General features: G+C 45.1%; 1 protein-coding gene across 1 annotated transcript; it reads right to left on the reverse strand.

The window, feature by feature from the left end:
• Window positions 1–4,690: 4,690 nt before the first annotated feature.
• LOC145131438 (uncharacterized) lies at window positions 4,691–6,672 on the reverse strand. The gene is made up of 2 exons (XM_079066118.1): window positions 5,178–6,672; window positions 4,691–5,133 (listed from the first exon to the last, which is right to left on the reverse strand). Exons 1-2 carry the CDS (start codon window positions 6,670–6,672, stop codon window positions 4,691–4,693), a joined length of 1,938 nt encoding a protein of 645 aa, XP_078922244.1.
• Between the last annotated feature and the right edge of the window lie 12,432 nt (window positions 6,673–19,104).

Consider the following 19,104-nt stretch of genomic DNA (forward strand, 5'->3'; position numbering starts at 1 on the left):
AATGTAATTAAACAATTCGGGTTTGATTCTGAAACATGAAGTTTTGTGCGTGTGATAGAGTGTTTATTTGGGGAAAATCCATGAATCTTGGTGTAGGTCAAGTAGTTAACAAACTATCAATGATACCTAGTTCAAGTGTTGCATCCTAGAATTCAACCACTGGCGGCAGAGTCAGTGGTGGTGGTGGAGGCGGAATCGAAGGCGGGTTACCTAATCCGTTTTCGGCCGGTCTACAGTGTTTTCTTCATCTGAAACAATCATTGAGACTTATAGAGACACACATAGAGATCAGGATTGAGATAAAGGGAAGAAGGAGATGAGGCAGGCAGGAAGCACCTTCCTGCATTTCTAGTGTTGAAGTACTCACGACTAGCAACTGATCGATGATTGTACTTGCATATGTATATTTGGTCTCCAATTTGGCCCTCTAATCCCCGATTTCATTCCAGGTGCCTCTAATTTGGTCAAGTGGTGTCAAGTGGTTGAGATTGTTAAATAACTAAGACTCAACAAGTAGTATCTCATTTAGACCTCTTATCCCCGAAGGAAATGGTGGCTGCAGTGATTTACCCAGTGGTTCGGGTCAGGGTTGGCATTGCAGCAAGTGGTGGTGTCAACAGGTGGAGTGGCGGTATGAATAGAAGGAAGAAGTATCTGTTGTGGAAATGTTTTCTAGCGTTTTTCCGACAGGTGGGAGAGATGTCTGTTGTGGTTGGTCGGCAACTAGGTGCAGCGGAGGCAGAGTAAGAAGACCGACGACCGACTGTAGGTGGCGGATGGTAGAAGACGATTACTGTACTTAGCATTTGTCTTGGGGGGAAGGGTATCAACGGGAGAAAGAAAGAAGGAGATGAATGATAGTATACGGTGAAGAGTTAGATTATTGATGGTACCTGGCTCCGAACCACTTATCGTGAGAGGGATTCGCCGGTCCTTAAGCCTGAGATGTCACACAAAAAAGAAACACGTCAGCCGTTTTCCGGGAGAAGGTCCCGGAAAGACGCTCCGACGGTCAAGTTAGTATGTTGAAGGTTATAGTGGAGGTATAAGACTGGAGAAGGAATGACTTGCCTGGGACCAAGGCGAGGTCCTTTTATTGTGGAGATCTTCCTCGGTCCGTACTAGGACCGGTACTACAGTCCCGATAGGATCCGTTGCTCCTTTTGGGGAGTCCTGCTCCACATTCATGTTCAGCCCAGTGATTGGTACAGGCGATTGTGCTCTGTCTGGACGCTTTGTCGCCTGGAGCTGTTGTCTCTGGGTTGTGGCTAAAAGACAAAATTCTGGCGAGGGCGAGCCTTCTGTGCAATCGCCTCACGGGAGTCCGGGGTCGCTGAGTCGGCTCCCCATCGGAGGTGCTTTTTCGAGGCTCGCTTGCCTCGAGCTTACTCTAAGGGACGCGTCATCAAGTCCCCCAGTCCAGTAGTCATAGCGTATGCTACCTAGCTATGATGTTCTGGACTTAAATATTGGTACACGTTTCGTTGTCTCACTCAGCTGTCGCTTCATTTCCGGCGATGTGACGTTTCGACGTGCGCGCGGCGGTTACGTCATGTGACAGAGATTTTCGCAGACCCCGCCTTTTTTCCATTTATTGCTCTTCAAACGGTTTCCTTTTTCATTTCTCCTTCTGCCTTTTCAGCCTCCTCTCTCTTTTTCTCTCAACTTTCCGCCATGGCTATCGCTCAAGGTTCAACCCCTAGCTCTTCTGAGTTCGTCACACTTCAAGAGGCGTATGGTCTCACTCCGGCTGACGGGGTGGAATTTCCTATCCCCGGCTCTTTGATTACTCGACCTCCTCCTTGGAAGGTGGGTTTTTATCTGAATACTTTTGACGCTGGTCTTCGTATTCCGTTGACCGACTTTCAGGAGGAGATACTTCGCCGCTGTGGGTGTAGCGTGCAGATGCTGACTCCCGGCGCTGTTCACAAGGTGGTGGCTTTCGAAATGATATGCCATGCTAACGGCATCATGCCCGATTATTTTGTCTTCAAGTACTTCTTCCGGTTTGCTGCCATCAATGACAAGTATACTTTCTCCGCTCGTCGGGGAGGGGGGGGGCATAATCTTGTTATTAACAGTAAGCCTCCCAAGAACTGGCAAGACCGGTGGCTGTGGGTTAACCGGGAGTTGCTCGGCGGTGAGCATCCCCGGGCGACGATGCCTTCGGACACCATTCCCAAGTTGTTTCCTCATAACCAAGCGACTGCAGATCTCCTTCGTTCTCTTCAGGTGGATGTTGACGTGATGTCGGAGGTGATTCTTGTTGGTGTCGGAATGAGCCCTAATTGGCGGTCCCCGGGGGAGATTCCTGTGTTCTACACCATCTCAAAGGGTAACTTGTTCTCACCTTTCTTCTTTCTTTCTCCTTCTTCCTTTCTCCTTCTCCCCCCCCCCCCTCTTTTTTTTCTTCTTTTCATATATGTTTTGCTTAACAGGTGTCGAATGCTCCGTCTCTATGGATTTTGTACTACGGGGTCGCTACCAGGGGAAGCTGTTGCACCGTGTAGTGCCTCTATATGAGACTTTGCCCCATCCCCTCCGCTTGTCTGTTGTTATCCCGGTATCCCCTCAGCTCGTAGGTAGTTCGACCGCATCGGAGAGCCTCCCTGGTTCGCACACTGTTGTTACTCCTACGACTGCATCTCCTGGTCCTACTGGGTCGGCTCCTAATGACGTAGTGGATAGCAAGGTTGGGATAGTGACCAGCGCCCGCCTGATTGCCGGAAAAAGGAAGACCGTGCAGGAAATGAGCGGACCAGCGCCCGAGGGTAGTTCAGGGCCCATTGGGCGGTGGGTAATGCAGCGTCGCGGTCTTATGCGCTTGTTATCTTCTCCTTCCTCCGATCCGGGGGATGTGTTGGTGATACCCGATGATGATGTGCAACAGTCTGAGGGTATTGAGAGGGTGTCTCATCAGCCCCTTGTTCCGATTCCTGTGAGTGTTGGTGTTAATCCTCCGTCTCCAAGAAGTAGTCTGGAGCGGTTGTTTCAGGGGTCTGCCCCCGCTATTCTTGTGTTTATCCCGGGATGGAGTTTGCGACCCGATTCTCGGTTGTCTGTGCGCTCCGCTGCTTTAGATTTTACCCGCCATGCTCTCCCTCCAGCCACCTTGGACGAAATGGATTCAATGAGCAATGTTGTTTTGGCCCACAAACTTGCGTACGCCGCTACACAGGCTATGACATACTTAGCCGCCGGGTCTCGTCGTGTGCAACGGTTTGACGATTTGGAACGTTCGCATTAGTCGCATTCGACATGATGCTTTTGTCGCTGGCGAGGAGTTGGGTTGGGAAAATTTGAAAGCCCAGGTTGATGCCGGGACGTACGACCCCTCGGCTAGGGACTCACGGTCTAGTCATTCGTCAGCCTTGGATGATGCCTTATTGGCCTTCGCAATTATGGATTTTGATGGTTTGCTTGGATTAGGTGATTTGGACGTTGATGGGGTGAGGACATTATGTACATTTGATGATGGTGAGGATGGTGTGGGCGAGTTGGGTGCAGGTACGGGTGACGATGGCAGTGATGGTGCTGGTGGGAGTGGCGGTGATGGTGCTGGTGGAAGTGGCGGTGGTGGTGCTGGTGGAAGTGGCGATGGTGGTGCTGGTGGGGGTGGCGGTGAAGTTTTCTAGAGCTACCCTTTTGGGGTGTAAAAAATGTTGTTGAAGCTTTTGTGTTATTGTCTTTTAGTCATTTTGTGGCCTCTGAGGCCTTTGTTTTGATGTTCTTAGCTTGCGGCCTCTAAGGCTTTTGCGTGTAAGCAGACAATGGTCTACCTTTAATTGCTGAACTGTTATGCTTTTTATCAATTGTATCGAACCTTCTATGTAGGTTGATCATTTGTTAGGCCTTCTTCTATATTTCATTTTCTATTTTTGTGTATATTGTATCTTGGATTCACTGAGTATCCTTTGTGCTATATTTGCTAGAATGTTAGATGTGCTTACTGCATTGCGTGCTAAAGATAATGCATGTTCTTTTATTTATGTAGTTCTGATACATGGTTGTTTCATACAATAATTTCCTATTGGACTTCTCTGAGAGTCCATCTATTTGTCCGGGTGATCAGTCCGGCCCTGAGGTTTTTTCCCCGCTTTCCCTACTACTTAGGGGTTTACGACTTTGCTTGCAGGCTGTGTGCCTTCGTTTTCCCTTCTGCATAGGGTTCCGTCATTGCTTAGTCGTGGAACTTTCTTAAGTTCCTCGCGTTCCATGTCCTGGGTATCTGCCTCCCCTTCGGAGTTTCAATGGAGTAGGAGCCGTTGCGGTGCGCCTCAATTACCTTGTATGGTCCTTCCCAGGTTTGGCTTAACTTCCCCCGGGATTGGGCGTAGCTGACATTGTTTTTCCGTAAAACATACTCCCCTACTCGGAACGCATTGTTTCTTACTCGTTGATTGTAGTATCTTTCCACTGCCTTCTTATAGGCGGCTTGGCGTATGCTTGAGCGCTCGCGTCGTTCTTCCAAGAGATCCAAGTTTTCCCTAAGGCCTTCGCTGTTTTCCTGCTCCCTGCAGTATTCTGTGCGTATTGATCCTACCATTATTTCTGCCGGTAGCATCGCTTCGGCTCCATAAGCTAGGCAGAATGGTGTCTCTTTCGTGCTGGTTCGTGGTGTGGTTCGATATGAACAGAGAACCTCCGGCAATTCATCTACCCAGTTGCCTTTTGCTTTGCCGAGCCGTTTCTAGATCCCTTGTACCAGTGTCCTATTAGACACCTCTGTTTGCCCGTTAGCCTGAGGATGTGTCACGGACGTGAACCTTTGCTCTATTCCCTTTTCTTTACACCAATCCCTAAATGGGTTTTCTGCGAACTGCAGGCCATTGTTGCTGATTAGGACCCGTGGTATCCCAAATCTTGTCGCAATGTTTTTCCAGGCAAACTTGATTACTTGTTTCACATTGATGCATGCCACTGGCTCTGCTTCTATCCACTTCGTGAAGTAGTCGACCGCCACAATTAAGAATTTGACTTTCTCCGGTGCTTCTGGGAAAGGACGAACTATATCGATTCCCAATTGGTAGAAAGGCCAGGAGCTAACTATGCTTGTTAACTTCGATGCGGGACTTCTTGCGTTGGTGAGAAAGTCTGGCACTCCACGCAGGTCCGTGTTAGCTCGACCGCGTCCTGGTGTATATATGGCCAATAGAGGCCCATGCGTAATACCTTGCCTGTGAGTGTTGTTGCTCCCTCATGAGCTCCGGCCGACCCTGCATGGGCTTCCTTTAGGGCCATTTTTCCTGCTGCGCCATCTATGCACTTGATCCACGGAGCCGTGTGGCCCTTCCTGTACAGCGTCCCTTTTAGCATCGCGTATTGTGGGGCTCGTATCCTTGTCTTTTGAGCCTCCGCGTGGTCGTCAGGAAGTATGCCATGTTGTAGGTAGTCTATGATGGGCGTCAACCAGTTGGGTTGTGTTATTGACAGGGAATTGACCTGCCGTTCGTCGATGCTCCTTTCTTTCAGTACTTCCACCAATACTTCCTTTGAGAGATGTCCGAAGCATGTTGATGCCAGTTTGCTGAGGGCATCTGCTCTCCAATTACTTCCCCTTGAGATTTGTTTTATCTCGAAGCTCTTTAGGGTACTCATAATTTGCTGTACTGCTTTGACATATTTCTCCATTCGCTTATCTTTTGCTTCGAACTCCCCTGACACCTGGTTAGCCGCCAAGCGCGAGTCGATCATGGCTGTAATTCTCTCTGCCCCCATTGTTACCGCTAATCTGAGGCCGGCCAAGAGGGCTTCATATTCTGCCTCGTTGTTGGACGCATGAAAATCAAAGCGTAAGGCATATGTTAGTTCTTCTCCCGTTGGGCTAGCTAGGATCAGCCCTGCACCTGATCCTTCTTTGCTGGAGGCCCCATCTATGTAAAGGGTCCACCGTTGGCTGTCCTCTTTCTTCGAGCGCATTTGGTTGTCTGCCTTGGTTGCTTCCTGCTGGAGTTCTCCTGGGACTTCGAGCGGGAAATCTGCTAGGGCTTGCCCTTTGATGCTTGCTCTGGGGTGGTAGGTGATGTCGTGCTCCCCTAGCTCTATGGCCCATTTTGCAAGTCGTCCTGACGTCTCCGGCTTCAGGAGTATTTGTTTGATCGGGAAATTTGTCAATACCTCTATTTGGTGGGCCTGGAAGTACCGACAGAGTCTCCGTGCTGCATAGACTAAGGCGAGCACCAGTTTTTCGATGATCGGGTAGTTCATCTTCGGTCCTTGTAGTGCTCGACTCACAAAATAAACTGGTAGTTGGCGTCCCTGTCTGTCGACCGTTAGCACCGACGAAATTGCATCTTTTGATGTGGACAGGTACACTTGCAGCACCTCTCCAGGTATCGGGCTGGCCAGAGTGGGGAGCGCATGGAGTACTTTCTTTATCTCTTGCAGTGCCGATTCGGCTTCTATGATCCATTTAAAGTTGTTTTTCTCTATGCATCCTTTCAGCGTGTTGAACAATGGCATGACTTTTTCAGCTGACTTGGAGATGAACCGACTGAGCGTGATTAGCTTTCCATTCAAGGCTTGTGCATCCCTCAGCGTGCAGGGTGAAGGTGTTTCCTCTAGCTGATTTACCTTGATTGGGCTTGGCTGGATTCCTTCTTTCGTCACATAGTATCCCAAAAATTGACCCTCCTCGACTCCGAAAGTGCACTTGGCGGGGTTTAACTTCATCCTAGCCTTCTCCAGGTCTGTAGCGTTTCTTCTACATCTCGTAGCAGCATGTTCTCGTCTGGGCTTTTTATGACCATATCATCGACAGACTTCAATGTTTCGACCGATTTGGTTGATGAACAGGGAATCCACAAGCCGTTGATAGGTCGCCCCTACATTTTTTAGCCCAAACGGCATTTTTGTATAACAGAAAGTGTCGTGATCCGTGTAGAAAGCCGTTTTCTCTTCATCGTTTGTATTCATCAGTATCTGGTGGTATCCTTTGTATGCATCTAGGAAGAACTTCCATTAGAAACCTTGTAAAGACTCTACCTTTTGGTCTATTTCTGGTAGCGGGTAACAGTCTTTAGGGAATGCCTTGTTCATGTTGGAGTAGTCAATGCACATGCGCCAGCTACCGTCATTTTTCCTCACCATTACCGGGTTGGCGATCCATGTGGGGAAGATTGCTTCTCTGAGGATTCCTACGCTGGTTAGCTTTGCCACTTCCATGTTGATTGCCTTGTTTCGATCCCTCCCTGGACCCGCTTCATTTGTTTCATCTCTTTGGTTCCTGCCTTTATCATCAGCTTGTGTTCGATAATTCCTCTATCGACCCCTACCATGTCAGCGGGGGTCCATGCAAACATATGTTTGTACCTTTGTAGTAGTAGGACCAGTGCTTCTCTTGTTTTTGTAGGGAGGACCGTCCCTACGATCACCCTTTGGTCTGGATGCTCCCTGTTGATTATTTCTCCCCCGTCCGACAGATCTGGTTTTGGCCTTTTGGTCTCTGATGATATGTCTTTTGGTTGCATGATTTCATAACATTTGAGTCCCTTCGGTGGTGTGGCCAGAACTACGCCCGGTCCCTGACTTGTGCTGAATTTGACTATCCCGTGGACCGTCGATGAGACTAATATGGATGGGCGCCCCAATATGATGTTGTGTTCATAGGGGTGTCGTATGACTACGAAGTCGATTAGGGCAGTACATCGTCTAGTTTTGTCCTGACTGACTAGTGTGAATGGTAAGTGGATCGTACCTAGCCGCCATATGATGTGCCCGGTGAATCCCGTGAGCTGGCATGTGTCCGGCATTAAGCCCTCTTTCCACGCGCTTGGCAACAGTCTGAAACAGTGCTCATAGATGATGTCTGCTGAGCTTCCGGTGTCGATGTATACCCGGTGGATGACTGCATTCTTGATTGATCCCTGAATGACCAGGGGGTTGTTCCCATTCCACCTGGTTGGGCGTGGGTCGCGCATGGAGAATGTCAGCCCCTACATTGCCTCTGTGATGTCTCGCCTGTCCTCTATATGCTCCGTCCTCCCCCTTTTGTGGTGGATTGTTAGAATCTCCAGTTTTTGCTCCATTTTTCTGGGAGCGTCTTTTGGGTTGTCTGCGTCGAACGTGGCTCGTAGACTTTTGGCGATTTCTACCACATTGTCTTTCGGTTGTTTCTCTTCAATTTCCCTTTTTAGCACCGCGCAATTAACTGTGTCATGCATTCGACTCTTGTGGTACTCGCAGTATCGCGTTTTAGTGCCTTTTGCTGCTGGCTTCTCATCGACCGTGTATACTTCTGTCCGTCTACCCCGCCTGTCATCCCTAGAGAAAGGTCGGAAATGGCCTGGCGGTCGCCTATCTCGACTCATGAATCTATTACCTCCCCGGGGGTCGAGGGGAATTATGGGGTAGCTATTACGCCTCCCAGCGGAAGTTGTCATGGAATTGAGGTACGCCTGCTTTGACGCTTCACCTTCTTCCTGGCGTAGGTAGCGCTCCACTCGTTCTTTTAGTTCGGCCCTTGCTTTGGGTTGTTTGCCCATGAGCTTCTGGGATAACGATCCCGACAACAGTCCCCAGGTAAATGCGCTTGCGATTAGCCCTTCATCGTGACCTGGGACATCTAACGTAGGCTTGGTGAATCTGGTGAAGTAGTCTTTGACTGACTCTCCTTCCCTTTGTTTTCACCTAATGATTGAGTGGCAATCGCCTTTGTATTTCCGTAGTTGCATGAAGTTCGTTAGGAACAAGTATCTCAACTGGCTGAAGTTGCTAATGCTACCCAGTCGTAGCGTTTTGAACCATGTTCCTGTGTTACCGTCCAAGGTAGTGGGGAAGTACGTACACCAGAATCTCTCATCCAACTTGAGAGACGTCATGGTCCACTCGTACGTGTCGATATGACTATCTGGGTCGGTAGTTCCGTCATACGTCTTAAGGTGGGGTAGTTTAGCGGTGTTGGGGATTTCGTATTCCAAGAGTTCCTTGACGAACGGCAACAGAACGCTTTGTGACGAGCAATCTTGGGTTGGGATTTGCTGGTTGAAATGGTATCCCGGTTTTTGCATTGCTAGGAAAGGTTGTACGAGCATGTTGTTGTAGGCACTCAGATCTGGTATCGGTAAGCCGTATTGGTTAAGTTGTTGGTTCAGAGTTGGGAGATTGTATGTCAAAGGGATTTGTTGCTGGACTAAGGGCGTTTGTTGTTGGGCCATGGGTATCGGTTTTTGGACTATGGGTGTTTGCTGTTGGGCCATCATTATTGGTTTTTGGGCTATGGGTGTTTGCTGTTGGGCCATGGTTATTGGTTGTTGGGCTATGGGTGTTTGCTGTTGGGCCATGGGTATTGGCTGGTAAAAAGAAGATGGCATCGTTGGTGTGGCACCTGGTGTTAGTAATTGGTGGTTTCGTGGTTGTGATGCAGCGCTCGTATTAAACATGGTGATGTGTGCGCATAGGTTATTTGCGGGAGATGTGACGGCTGTTATTTGGGTGCCATGAGGGGTAACGGTGTTGAAAATGGAAACGGCGTGGTGAATATTGGCTGGTTTTGGGGTAAGGTAGTATGTGTAATGGTGGTGATAGGAGTTAAGGGTGAATCTTGTGGCACAGCCGTTGCAATGTGTGGCGGCGGGCCGCCGGGAGCTGGTATGGCTTCAAGGTTTGGCGACGGGTCCCCTGATGACGATGGTGTTTCGAGGACTGGCGGTTGCTCTCCGGGGAGTGAGACGACTGCGGTGTCGACTGCCTCCAGCGGTCCCATTGGATGTATCGGACTGTGTGGTGGTTCCGACGGTTCTCCGGTTGCTTTCTCCGCCATGGTTGGTTGCACGAGGGGACAAAGAGCAAAGGGTTTGCGTATCTGTTGTCACACAAACGGATGGCGCCAAATGATGCGACCTGGCTCCGAACCACTTTTCGTGAGAGGGATTCGCCGATCCTTAAGCCTGAGAGGTCACACAAAGAAGAAACACGTCATCCGTTTTCCGGGAGGAGGTCCCGGAAAGACGCTACGACGGTCAAGTTAGTATGCTGAAGGTTATAGTGGAGGTATAAGACTAGAGAAGGAATGACTTGCCTTACCGGGACCAAGGCGAGGTCCTTTTATAGTGGAGATCTTCCTCGGTCTGTACTAGGGACCGGTACTGCAATCCCGACAGGATCTGTCGCTCCTATTGGGCAGTCCTGCTCCACATTCGTGTTCAGCCCAGTGATTGGTCCAGGCGATTGTGCTCTGTCTAGACGCTTTGTCGCCTGGAGTCATTGTCTCTGGGCTGTGGCTAAAAGACAATATTCTAGCGAGGGCGAGCCTTCTGTGCGATCGCCTCGCGGGAGTCCGGGGTCGCTGACTCGGCTCCCCATCGGAGGCGCTTTGTCGAGGCTCGCTTGCCTCGGGCCCGCTCTAAGGGGCGCGTCATCAATTTATATATATATATATATATATATATATATATATATATATATATATATATATATATATATATATATATATATATATATATATATATAGAGAGAGAGAGAGAGAGAGAGAGAAAGAGAGAGAGAGAGTATGCCCCTTTCTATTGTTTTAATTATTAAAATATTAAAACAGATATTAAAAATGTAAAAGTAAAAATAAAAGGGTATATTAGTCATTTTAATTTTTGGAGGGATCATTACATAGAAACACGACCAAAAGGACCATGAAGCCAAAAAGTCGAAGTTTAGACGGAAACCTAGAAAAAATGCATATCATAGGGACCATTTTTGCAATTTTGTCTTTACAAAATATAAGGATTCTTTTACTATTCATGATAACGAAAAGACAGCTACTATTCATCTGATAAATTAAAGACATCATTGTTCACTTCATAAAACAAACATGTCACTGTTCATCTAAAAAAGCAAGAGGAATTGTCAAATCATATATTTTCAATTCATTTTTGGCACTATAAATTTGGTATGTAAAGTTCGTTTTTTCTCACCATTTCTTCATCAAATAACAATTCTCTCAGTTGTGTTCTTAAATTATTTTGTCCTTCATTAACGTTTTCATCTTCGGTTACCAACCTTCTTTCATCTCTTAATCTAAGGTACACATTATTGTCTAAATTGTATAGATTTAATGTGAAAAATTATATTTAGCATTATAATTTATGTATTTTATCTTATTATTTATTATGTAGTTACAATTTGATATAGTTTTTACACTAGCTGAAAACATTACTTAAGAACAAGTAATGTGCCCTTCAAATACTAGCTTTGTAGATCTTCTTTGTAATTTTGAAGTATCTGACCCGATTCAATCTCATGATTTTGTGTCTAATCCCAAAAATGTACCATTTGTTTTGCCTGATGATGATAGATTTGAGGCAAGCTATGCATTCAGATTTGATAAACCCAACTTCTCACTTAGTCAAGATGATGTTATTGAGTCATTAGTTGATGTTGGGGACGATTCAGATGATGTTTGTGAAACTCCAGTTGTCAACTTTATGAATGAGATTGGAGATGTAGGCGATGACGACGTAGCTGATTTCCCAGATAACATTCATATAGATTGTTAGAAGGAATCAGAAAACAAAATAAGGTTATGAATACAATTTGAAAGCATGGAACACGTAAAAAAGGCAATAGCACTTTGGTCGCTCGCCCAAAATAGGGAGTTCAAAGTTTATGAAAGTAAAAATAGTTAATGGGTTGCAAAGTGTAAGACTCTAGGCGATGAAGGAGAAAGTTCAAATAGTGTGCCTTGTACACCACAATGTGCATGGTATGTCCGTGCAATGAGGAAGAAAAATACCATCTGTGTAAGATTACACGTTGGGTGGATACACACAATTGTTTCAGATCTTGTGTAGGCAATGATAACATAAATTTAAATTATGCAACTATTTCCTTATACATCCTCCATTCAATTCAAAAAGATGTTGCTTATCCGGTGAATCAAATATAAGCATATATTAAAAATAATATTAATGTTGATTTTTCTTACAAGAAGGCATGGCGTGGTAGGATAAAAGCCAGAGTGTCTATTTTCGAAACTTAGGAGAGTAACTTTGCAGACTTGCATAATCCATACTGACCCAACTCACCGAGTTGTCGAGTCAACTCGCCGAGTTCTATACCAAATCAGAAACGGGAAAAACTGAAACAACTCACCGAGTTGACCAATCAACTCGCCGAGTTCACCCGTGACTCAATCAGCTTAATCCATTAAGCACTTATTATCAAAGATAATACTTCACAATGCAGATATGTCCCCAAAAGGCTGAAAGACTGCGTAAAGTTTCCAACTTTACCCTCAAGTATGCTTAGAAGAAGCTCAAAAGCTCAAAGGAAGCATAAGATAGACTTAATGGATGCATGGAGCCCTTAAGACCATAAAGTTGTCACCTTTATGCCAAAAGAGCTCATGAGGAACATAGATCTGAATGAATAACCCATGGGACACCCTACAACCCCACCAACCACCCAAACATGGCGAAAAGCACATAAATTAACCCAAAAAGAGATCTAAGCCAATATTAAGCAAGGTTAGAACTTTATACCCGAAATATGTTGGAAATGGTGCAAAGAATCAAGATTTGAAGGTTTCTACTTGAACCACCACCTTGCACCAAGCTTCTCCTCCTTCAATGGGCTTCAAACACACCAAAACACACCCATAATGAGCTCATAACCCTCAAGGGGGCTCTAGGGTCTCAAGATTAGGGTTAGGGGCTATGGAGGCTGGAAATGAGGCCAACACCTGAGACTTAAGTTGCTTAAATAGGGTGCAAAACCCTAAAATTATGGTTTCTCAATCAACGTCCAACTTGTCGAGTTTCCTTCACCAACTTGCTGAGTTGGTCCATAAAAACGTTTGACCCAAAAGCCTCCAACACGTTGAGTTGCCCTCCATCAACTCGACGAGTTGGTCCTTAGAAAAGGGGATTTATTCCACAATTTGATCCCTAGATTTTGGGTGTTACATTTAAGATTATGAAAGAGATAAAAAAAAATCAATTTTGAAGCTTGGCAATATTTAAAAGAAATTGAGCAAAGTCAATTGTGTCTTTTATATGATGAAAATCATCAATGGGGGTTCTTGACAACAAATATCTCTAAGAGTATGAATTATGCTCTAAGAAGAGCAAGGTAGTTACCGATCAAGGTGTGTATTGATCTTACATTTAATGGAACTGTTCAAGTTTTAGAAAACACAATGATATTGCAATGAAATGCAATACACCTCTACTGCCACGTATGTGGCGCCATTTTGTTAACCGTCACACCCATGCACAAAGCCATAACTAATCTGATTTTGGCTATAATGAACGTGTCTGAAGGATTATAACCAAGTTATGGAAAAATGAATCACGAGGGAATACACATACACTGTCCATTATAGCCCTATACATTCTCATGTATATTTGATATGCAAGTTTCTTGCATTACCTCACACTGATCCTTTTTTATTTATAAAAGGGGCATTGAAATGGAAATGAAGTTGCATCATGTGGTGGTGCGAAGGCCAATTTTTAGAAACTGAAAAGTTATATGAAAATGCACTTTCGACGTATGATCGAGATGCGAGTTTGTGGCAAGATAATCACAATATGGAATCCAAGGTAAGTTGCATGGAAATAAAATATTTGAGAAAACGACCAAGATGCGAGTTTGTCAATATTATTACAACTTTAGTGTAACATTCCGTTTGAAATAAAATAAATAAAATTAAATAAGTAAATAAATTAAATAAGTAAATAAATAAAATAGATAAATAAATAATAAAACCTAAAACTCCGAGATGTATTTTTATATTATATTTTAACCCTAAAGTCATGTTAAATTAGCGGAGTGTACACCTTGGGGTGTTAAAACTTATATTTTCTGGTATTGAGGGTCAAATTGTAACATATGGACTTGTATTGAATAGATTTTTGGAAGCAGGGACTAAAGAGTAAAATATGGACTTGGATTGAAAAGAATTGAGGGGGAGGGGCCGGAAGTGTCATAAATGGTATGAAGTTTGAATTGGAGATGGGTTAAGGGCCGTCACCCTCCTCTTGTTCATTCATTTGAAACAACGCCTCCAAATCCTAACCCTAGAAATCGCTAAAGCCGCCACCCTTATCAGCCGCCACCTCCAGTTGCAACCACCTCCAGTGTCGAAGCAGGGAACCACCAAGTTGAGCGCCGACGTCGTTGTTTCCGTTGTTGTTGAGGACGAGGACTGACGTCGGACATCTTGGTCGTTGTTGTGATCGGTGGCGGATGCAACCACCGCCTCTCATCCGCAAACGTCGTCCTCCTCCCTCCGTTTTCGTTCCGGCCCACTCCTAGCCGTCACCGCCGCCACTCAAACGTCCATTTCTACTACTCCAGTCGACATCCACCACAGCCTGCCGTCACGAGGGAAGCTGAGTCCTGTGCGTGTTTCAGTGAGTTCTCGTGCTTCATGTACGTGTGTGTGTGTGTGTATCACTGCTGCTAATCGTGAGTTGTGTGTGAGTTTTGGTTGGCCGGAAGTCAAAAAGAACCACCATGGTGGCTACTGCCTTGCTTCCTTCTTGTTCCGCACCAGCCACTTGTATGTGATATGGAGTGTGTGCGTATATTAATGGTGTAAGGTTGTGTGGACGGTTCTTGGCCGGAAATTGAAGGAAACCCACCACCACCATCGTGAAGTGGTGGCTGCCACCTCCTGCCGCCGTCTGCCACCCTTTTTGTGGTTGTATTGGATAGTTTCTTTTGTATTATTTTGGTGCTAGTGTGGGTTTGTATGTAGGAACTTTTATATATGCTAGGCTGTTGAATTTATCCCTCGAAACCGCCGCCGTGTGCGGGTGGCCGCCGCCACGGACCGCCGCCGACCACCACTACCAGTAGTGGCAGTGGATGGTGCCTGATTTATTAAGCATTTAATGACCTAAACATCTAACTTTAATCTGAGTGGCGAGTTTGGGCTTGAAAACCCTAATTAGGGTTTAGAAAACCCTTATGTCAAGAAAACCCTGGTTTTTGGAGTTGGTCGGGACCCGCGTTAAAGCTATTAATTAAACTTTAAAAAATACTTAATAATGCCCTACAATTAACTTAATGTAATATCGGACTTAAAGAATTAAGTCCTTAAGGGGTTTGAGTGTGGAACACTAACCCTAGTTATCATTTTATGTGGAAACCCTAGGATTGGGGAGCTCTATTTTGGACAATGATCGGGCGCGTAATTGGGGCATTGATTGGAATATTATTACACCAGAGAATGACTAAGTCAAACCTTAATGAGTCATACCCTTAGGTGATTGAGTCCTTAATAGTTTAAGTGTTCTTACTTAACCCTAATTGTCATTTTATGTGAAACCCTAATCGTCACACGGATCCTTTTTTATTTATAAAAAGGGGCATTGAAATGGAAATGAACTTTGCATCATGTGGTGGTGCGAAGGCCACTCTTTTAGAAACCTAAAAAGTTATATGAAGATGCACTTTTGACGTATGATCGAGATGCGAGTTTGTGGCAAGATAATCACAATATGGAATCCAAGGTAAGTTGCATGGAAATAAAATATTTGAGAAAACGACCAAGATGCGAGTTTGTCAATATTATTACAACTTTAGTGTAACATTCCGTTTGAAATAAAATAAATAAAATTAAATAAGTAAATAAATTAAATAAGTAAATAAATAAAATAGATAAATAAATAATAAAACCTAAAACTCCGAGATGTATTTTTTATATTATATTTTAACCCTAAAGTCATGTTAAATTAGCGGAGTGTACACCTTGGGGTGTTAAAACTTATATTTTCTGGTATTGAGGGTCAAATTGTAACATATGGACTTGTATTGAATAGATTTTTGGAAGCAGGGACTAAAGAGTAAAATATGGACTTGGATTGAAAAGAATTGAGGGGGAGGGGCCGGAAGTGTCATAAATGGTATGAAGTTTGAATTGGAGATGGGTTAAAGGCCGTCACCCTCCTCTTGTTCATTCATTTGAAACAACGCCTCCAAATCCTAACCCTAGAAATCGCTAAAGCCGCCACCCTTATCAGCCGCCACCTCCAGTTGCAACCACCTCCAGTGTCGAAGCAGGGAACCACCAAGTTGAGCGCCGACGTCGTTGTTTCCGTTGTTGTTGAGCACGAGGACTGACGTCGGACATCTTGGTCGTTGTTGTGATCGGTGGCGGATGCAACGACCGCCTCTCATCCGCAAACGTCGTCCTTCTCCCTCCGTTTTCGTTCCGGCCCACTCCTAGCCGTCACCGCCGCCACTCAAACGTCCATTTCTACTACTCCAGTCGACATCCACCACAGCCTGTCGTCACGAGGGAAGCTGAGTCCTGTGCGTGTTTCAGTGAGTTCTCGTGCTTCATGTACGTGTGTGTGTGTGTGTGTGTATCACTGCTGCTAATCGTGAGTTGTGTGTGAGTTTTGGTTGGCCGGAAGTCAAAAAGAACCACCATGGTGGCTACTGCCTTGCTTCCTTCTTGTGCCGCACCAGCCACTTGTATGTGATATGGAGTGTGTGCGTATATTAATGGTGTAAGGTTGTGTGGACGGTTCTTGGCCGGAAATTGAAGGAAAACCACCACCACCATCGTGAAGTGGTGGCTGCCACCTCCTGCCGCCGTCTGCCACCCTTTTTGTGGTTGTATTGGATAGTTTCTTTTGTATTATTTTGGTGCTAGTGTGGGTTTGTATGTAGGAACTTTTATATATGCTAGGCTGTTGAATTTATCCCTCGAAACCGCCGCCGTGTGCGGGTGGCCGCCGCCACGGACCGCCGCCGACCACCACTACCAGTAGTGGCAGTGGATGGTGCCTGATTTATTAAGCATTTAATGACCTAAACATCTAACTTTAATCTGAGTGGCGAGTTTGGGCTTGAAAACCCTAATTAGGGTTTAGAAAACCCTTATGTCAAGAAAACCCTGGTTTTTGGAGTTGGTCGGGACCCGCGTTAAAGCTATTAATTAAACTTTAAAAAATACTTAATAATGCCCTACAATTAACTTAATGTAATATCGGACTTAAAGAATTAAGTCCTTAAGGGGTTTGAGTGTGGAACACTAACCCTAGTTATCATTTTATGTGGAAACCCTAGGATTGGGGAGCTCTATTTTGGACAATGATCGGGCGCGTAATTGGGGCATTGATTGGAATATTATTACACCAGAGAATGACTAAGTCAAACCTTAATGAGTCATACCCTTAGGTGATTGAGTCCTTAATAGTTTAAGTGTTCTTACTTAACCCTAATTGTCATTTTATGTGAAACCCTAATCGTCACACGGATCCTTTTTTATTTATAAAAAGGGGCATTGAAATGGAAATGAACTTTGCATCATGTGGTGGTGCGAAGGCCACTCTTTTAGAAACCTAAAAAGTTATATGAAGATGCACTTTTGACGTATGATCGAGATGCGAGTTTGTGGCAAGATAATCACAATATGGAATCCAAGGTAAGTTGCATGGAAATAAAATATTTGAGAAAACGACCAAGATGCGAGTTTGTCAATATTATTACAACTTTAGTGTAACATTCCGTTTGAAATAAAATAAATAAAATTAAATAAGTAAATAAATTAAATAAGTAAATAAATAAAATAGATAAATAAATAATAAAACCTAAAACTCCGAGATGTATTTTTTATATTATATTTTAACCCTAAAGTCATGTTAAATTAGCGAAGTGTACACCTTGGGGTGTTAAAACTTATATTTTCTGGTATTGAGGGTCAAATTGTAACATATGGACTTGTATTGAATAGATTTTTGGAAGCAGGGACTAAAGAGTAAAATATGGACTTGGATTGAAAAGAATTGAGGGGGAGGGGCCGGAAGTGTCATAAATGGTATGAAGTTTGAATTGGAGATGGGTTAAGGGCCGTCACCCTCCTCTTGTTCATTCATTTGAAACAACGCCTCCAAATCCTAACCCTAGAAATCGCTAAAGCCGCCACCCTTATCAGCCGCCACCTCCAGTTGCAACCACCTCCAGTGTCGAAGCAGGGAACCACCAAGTTGAGCGCCGACGTCGTTGTTTCCGTTGTTGTTGAGGACGAGGACTGACGTCGGACATCTTGGTCGTTGTTGTGATCGGTGGCGGATGCAACCACCGCCTCTCATCCGCAAACGTCGTCCTTCTCCCTCCGTTTTCGTTCCGGCCCACTCCTAGCCGTCACCGCCGCCACTCAAACGTCCATTTCTACTACTCCAGTCGACATCCACCACAGCCTGTCGTCACGAGGGAAGCTGAGTCATGTGCGTGTTTCAGTGAGTTCTCGTGCTTCATGTACGTGTGTGTGTGTGTATCACTGCTGCTAATCGTGAGTTGTGTGTGAGTTTTGGTTGGCCGGAAGTCAAAAAGAACCACCATGGTGGCTACTGCCTTGCTTCCTTCTTGTGCCGCACCAGCCACTTGTATGTGATATGGAGTGTGTGCGTATATTAATGGTGTAAGGTTGTGTGGACGGTTCTTGGCCGGAAATTGAAGGAAAACCACCACCACCATCGTGAAGTGGTGGCTGCCACCTCCTGCCGCCGTCTGCCACCCTTTTTGTGGTTGTATTGGATAGTTTCTTTTGTATTATTTTGGTGCTAGTGTGGGTTTGTATGTAGGAACTTTTATATATGCTAGGCTGTTGAATTTATCCCTCGAAACCGCCGCCGTGTGCGGGTGGCCGCCGCCACGGACCGCCGCCGACCACCACTACCAGTAGTGGCAGTGGATGGTGCCTGATTTATTAAGCATTTAATGACCTAAACATCTAACTTTAATCTGAGTGGCGAGTTTGGGCTTGAAAACCCTAATTAGGGTTTAGAAAACCCTTATGTCAAGAAAACCCTGGTTTTTGGAGTTGGTCGGGACCCGCGTTAAAGCTATTAATTAAACTTTAAAAAATACTTAATAATGCCCTACAATTAACTTAATGTAATATCGGACTTAAAGAATTAAGTCCTTAAGGGGTTTGAGTGTGGAACACTAACCCTAGTTATCATTTTATGTGGAAACCCTAGGATTGGGGAGCTCTATTTTGGACAATGATCGGGCGCGTAATTGGGGCATTGATTGGAATATTATTACACCAGAGAATGACTAAGTCAAACCTTAATGAGTCATACCCTTAGGTGATTGAGTCCTTAATAGTTTAAGTGTTCTTACTTAACCCTAATTGTCATTTTATGTGAAACC

The sequence above is a fragment of the Lactuca virosa genome, chromosome 8 (assembly GCF_052849685.1).
Source record: "Lactuca virosa cultivar CGN04683 chromosome 8, Lactuca_virosa_CGN04683_v6, whole genome shotgun sequence".
Classification (NCBI taxonomy): Eukaryota; Viridiplantae; Streptophyta; class Magnoliopsida; order Asterales; family Asteraceae; genus Lactuca; species Lactuca virosa.

Excerpts from the sequence above, each read along its gene's own strand:
- LOC145131438 (XM_079066118.1), bottom strand. The coding sequence starts at position 6,672 with ATGAAGTTAAACCCCGCCAAGTGCACTTTCGGAGTCGAGGAGGGTCAA. Across the intron at positions 5,134-5,177 it reads GGGAGCAACAACACTCACAG|GACGCGGTCGAGCTAACACG; the intron begins GCAAGGTATTAC and ends TATATACACCAG.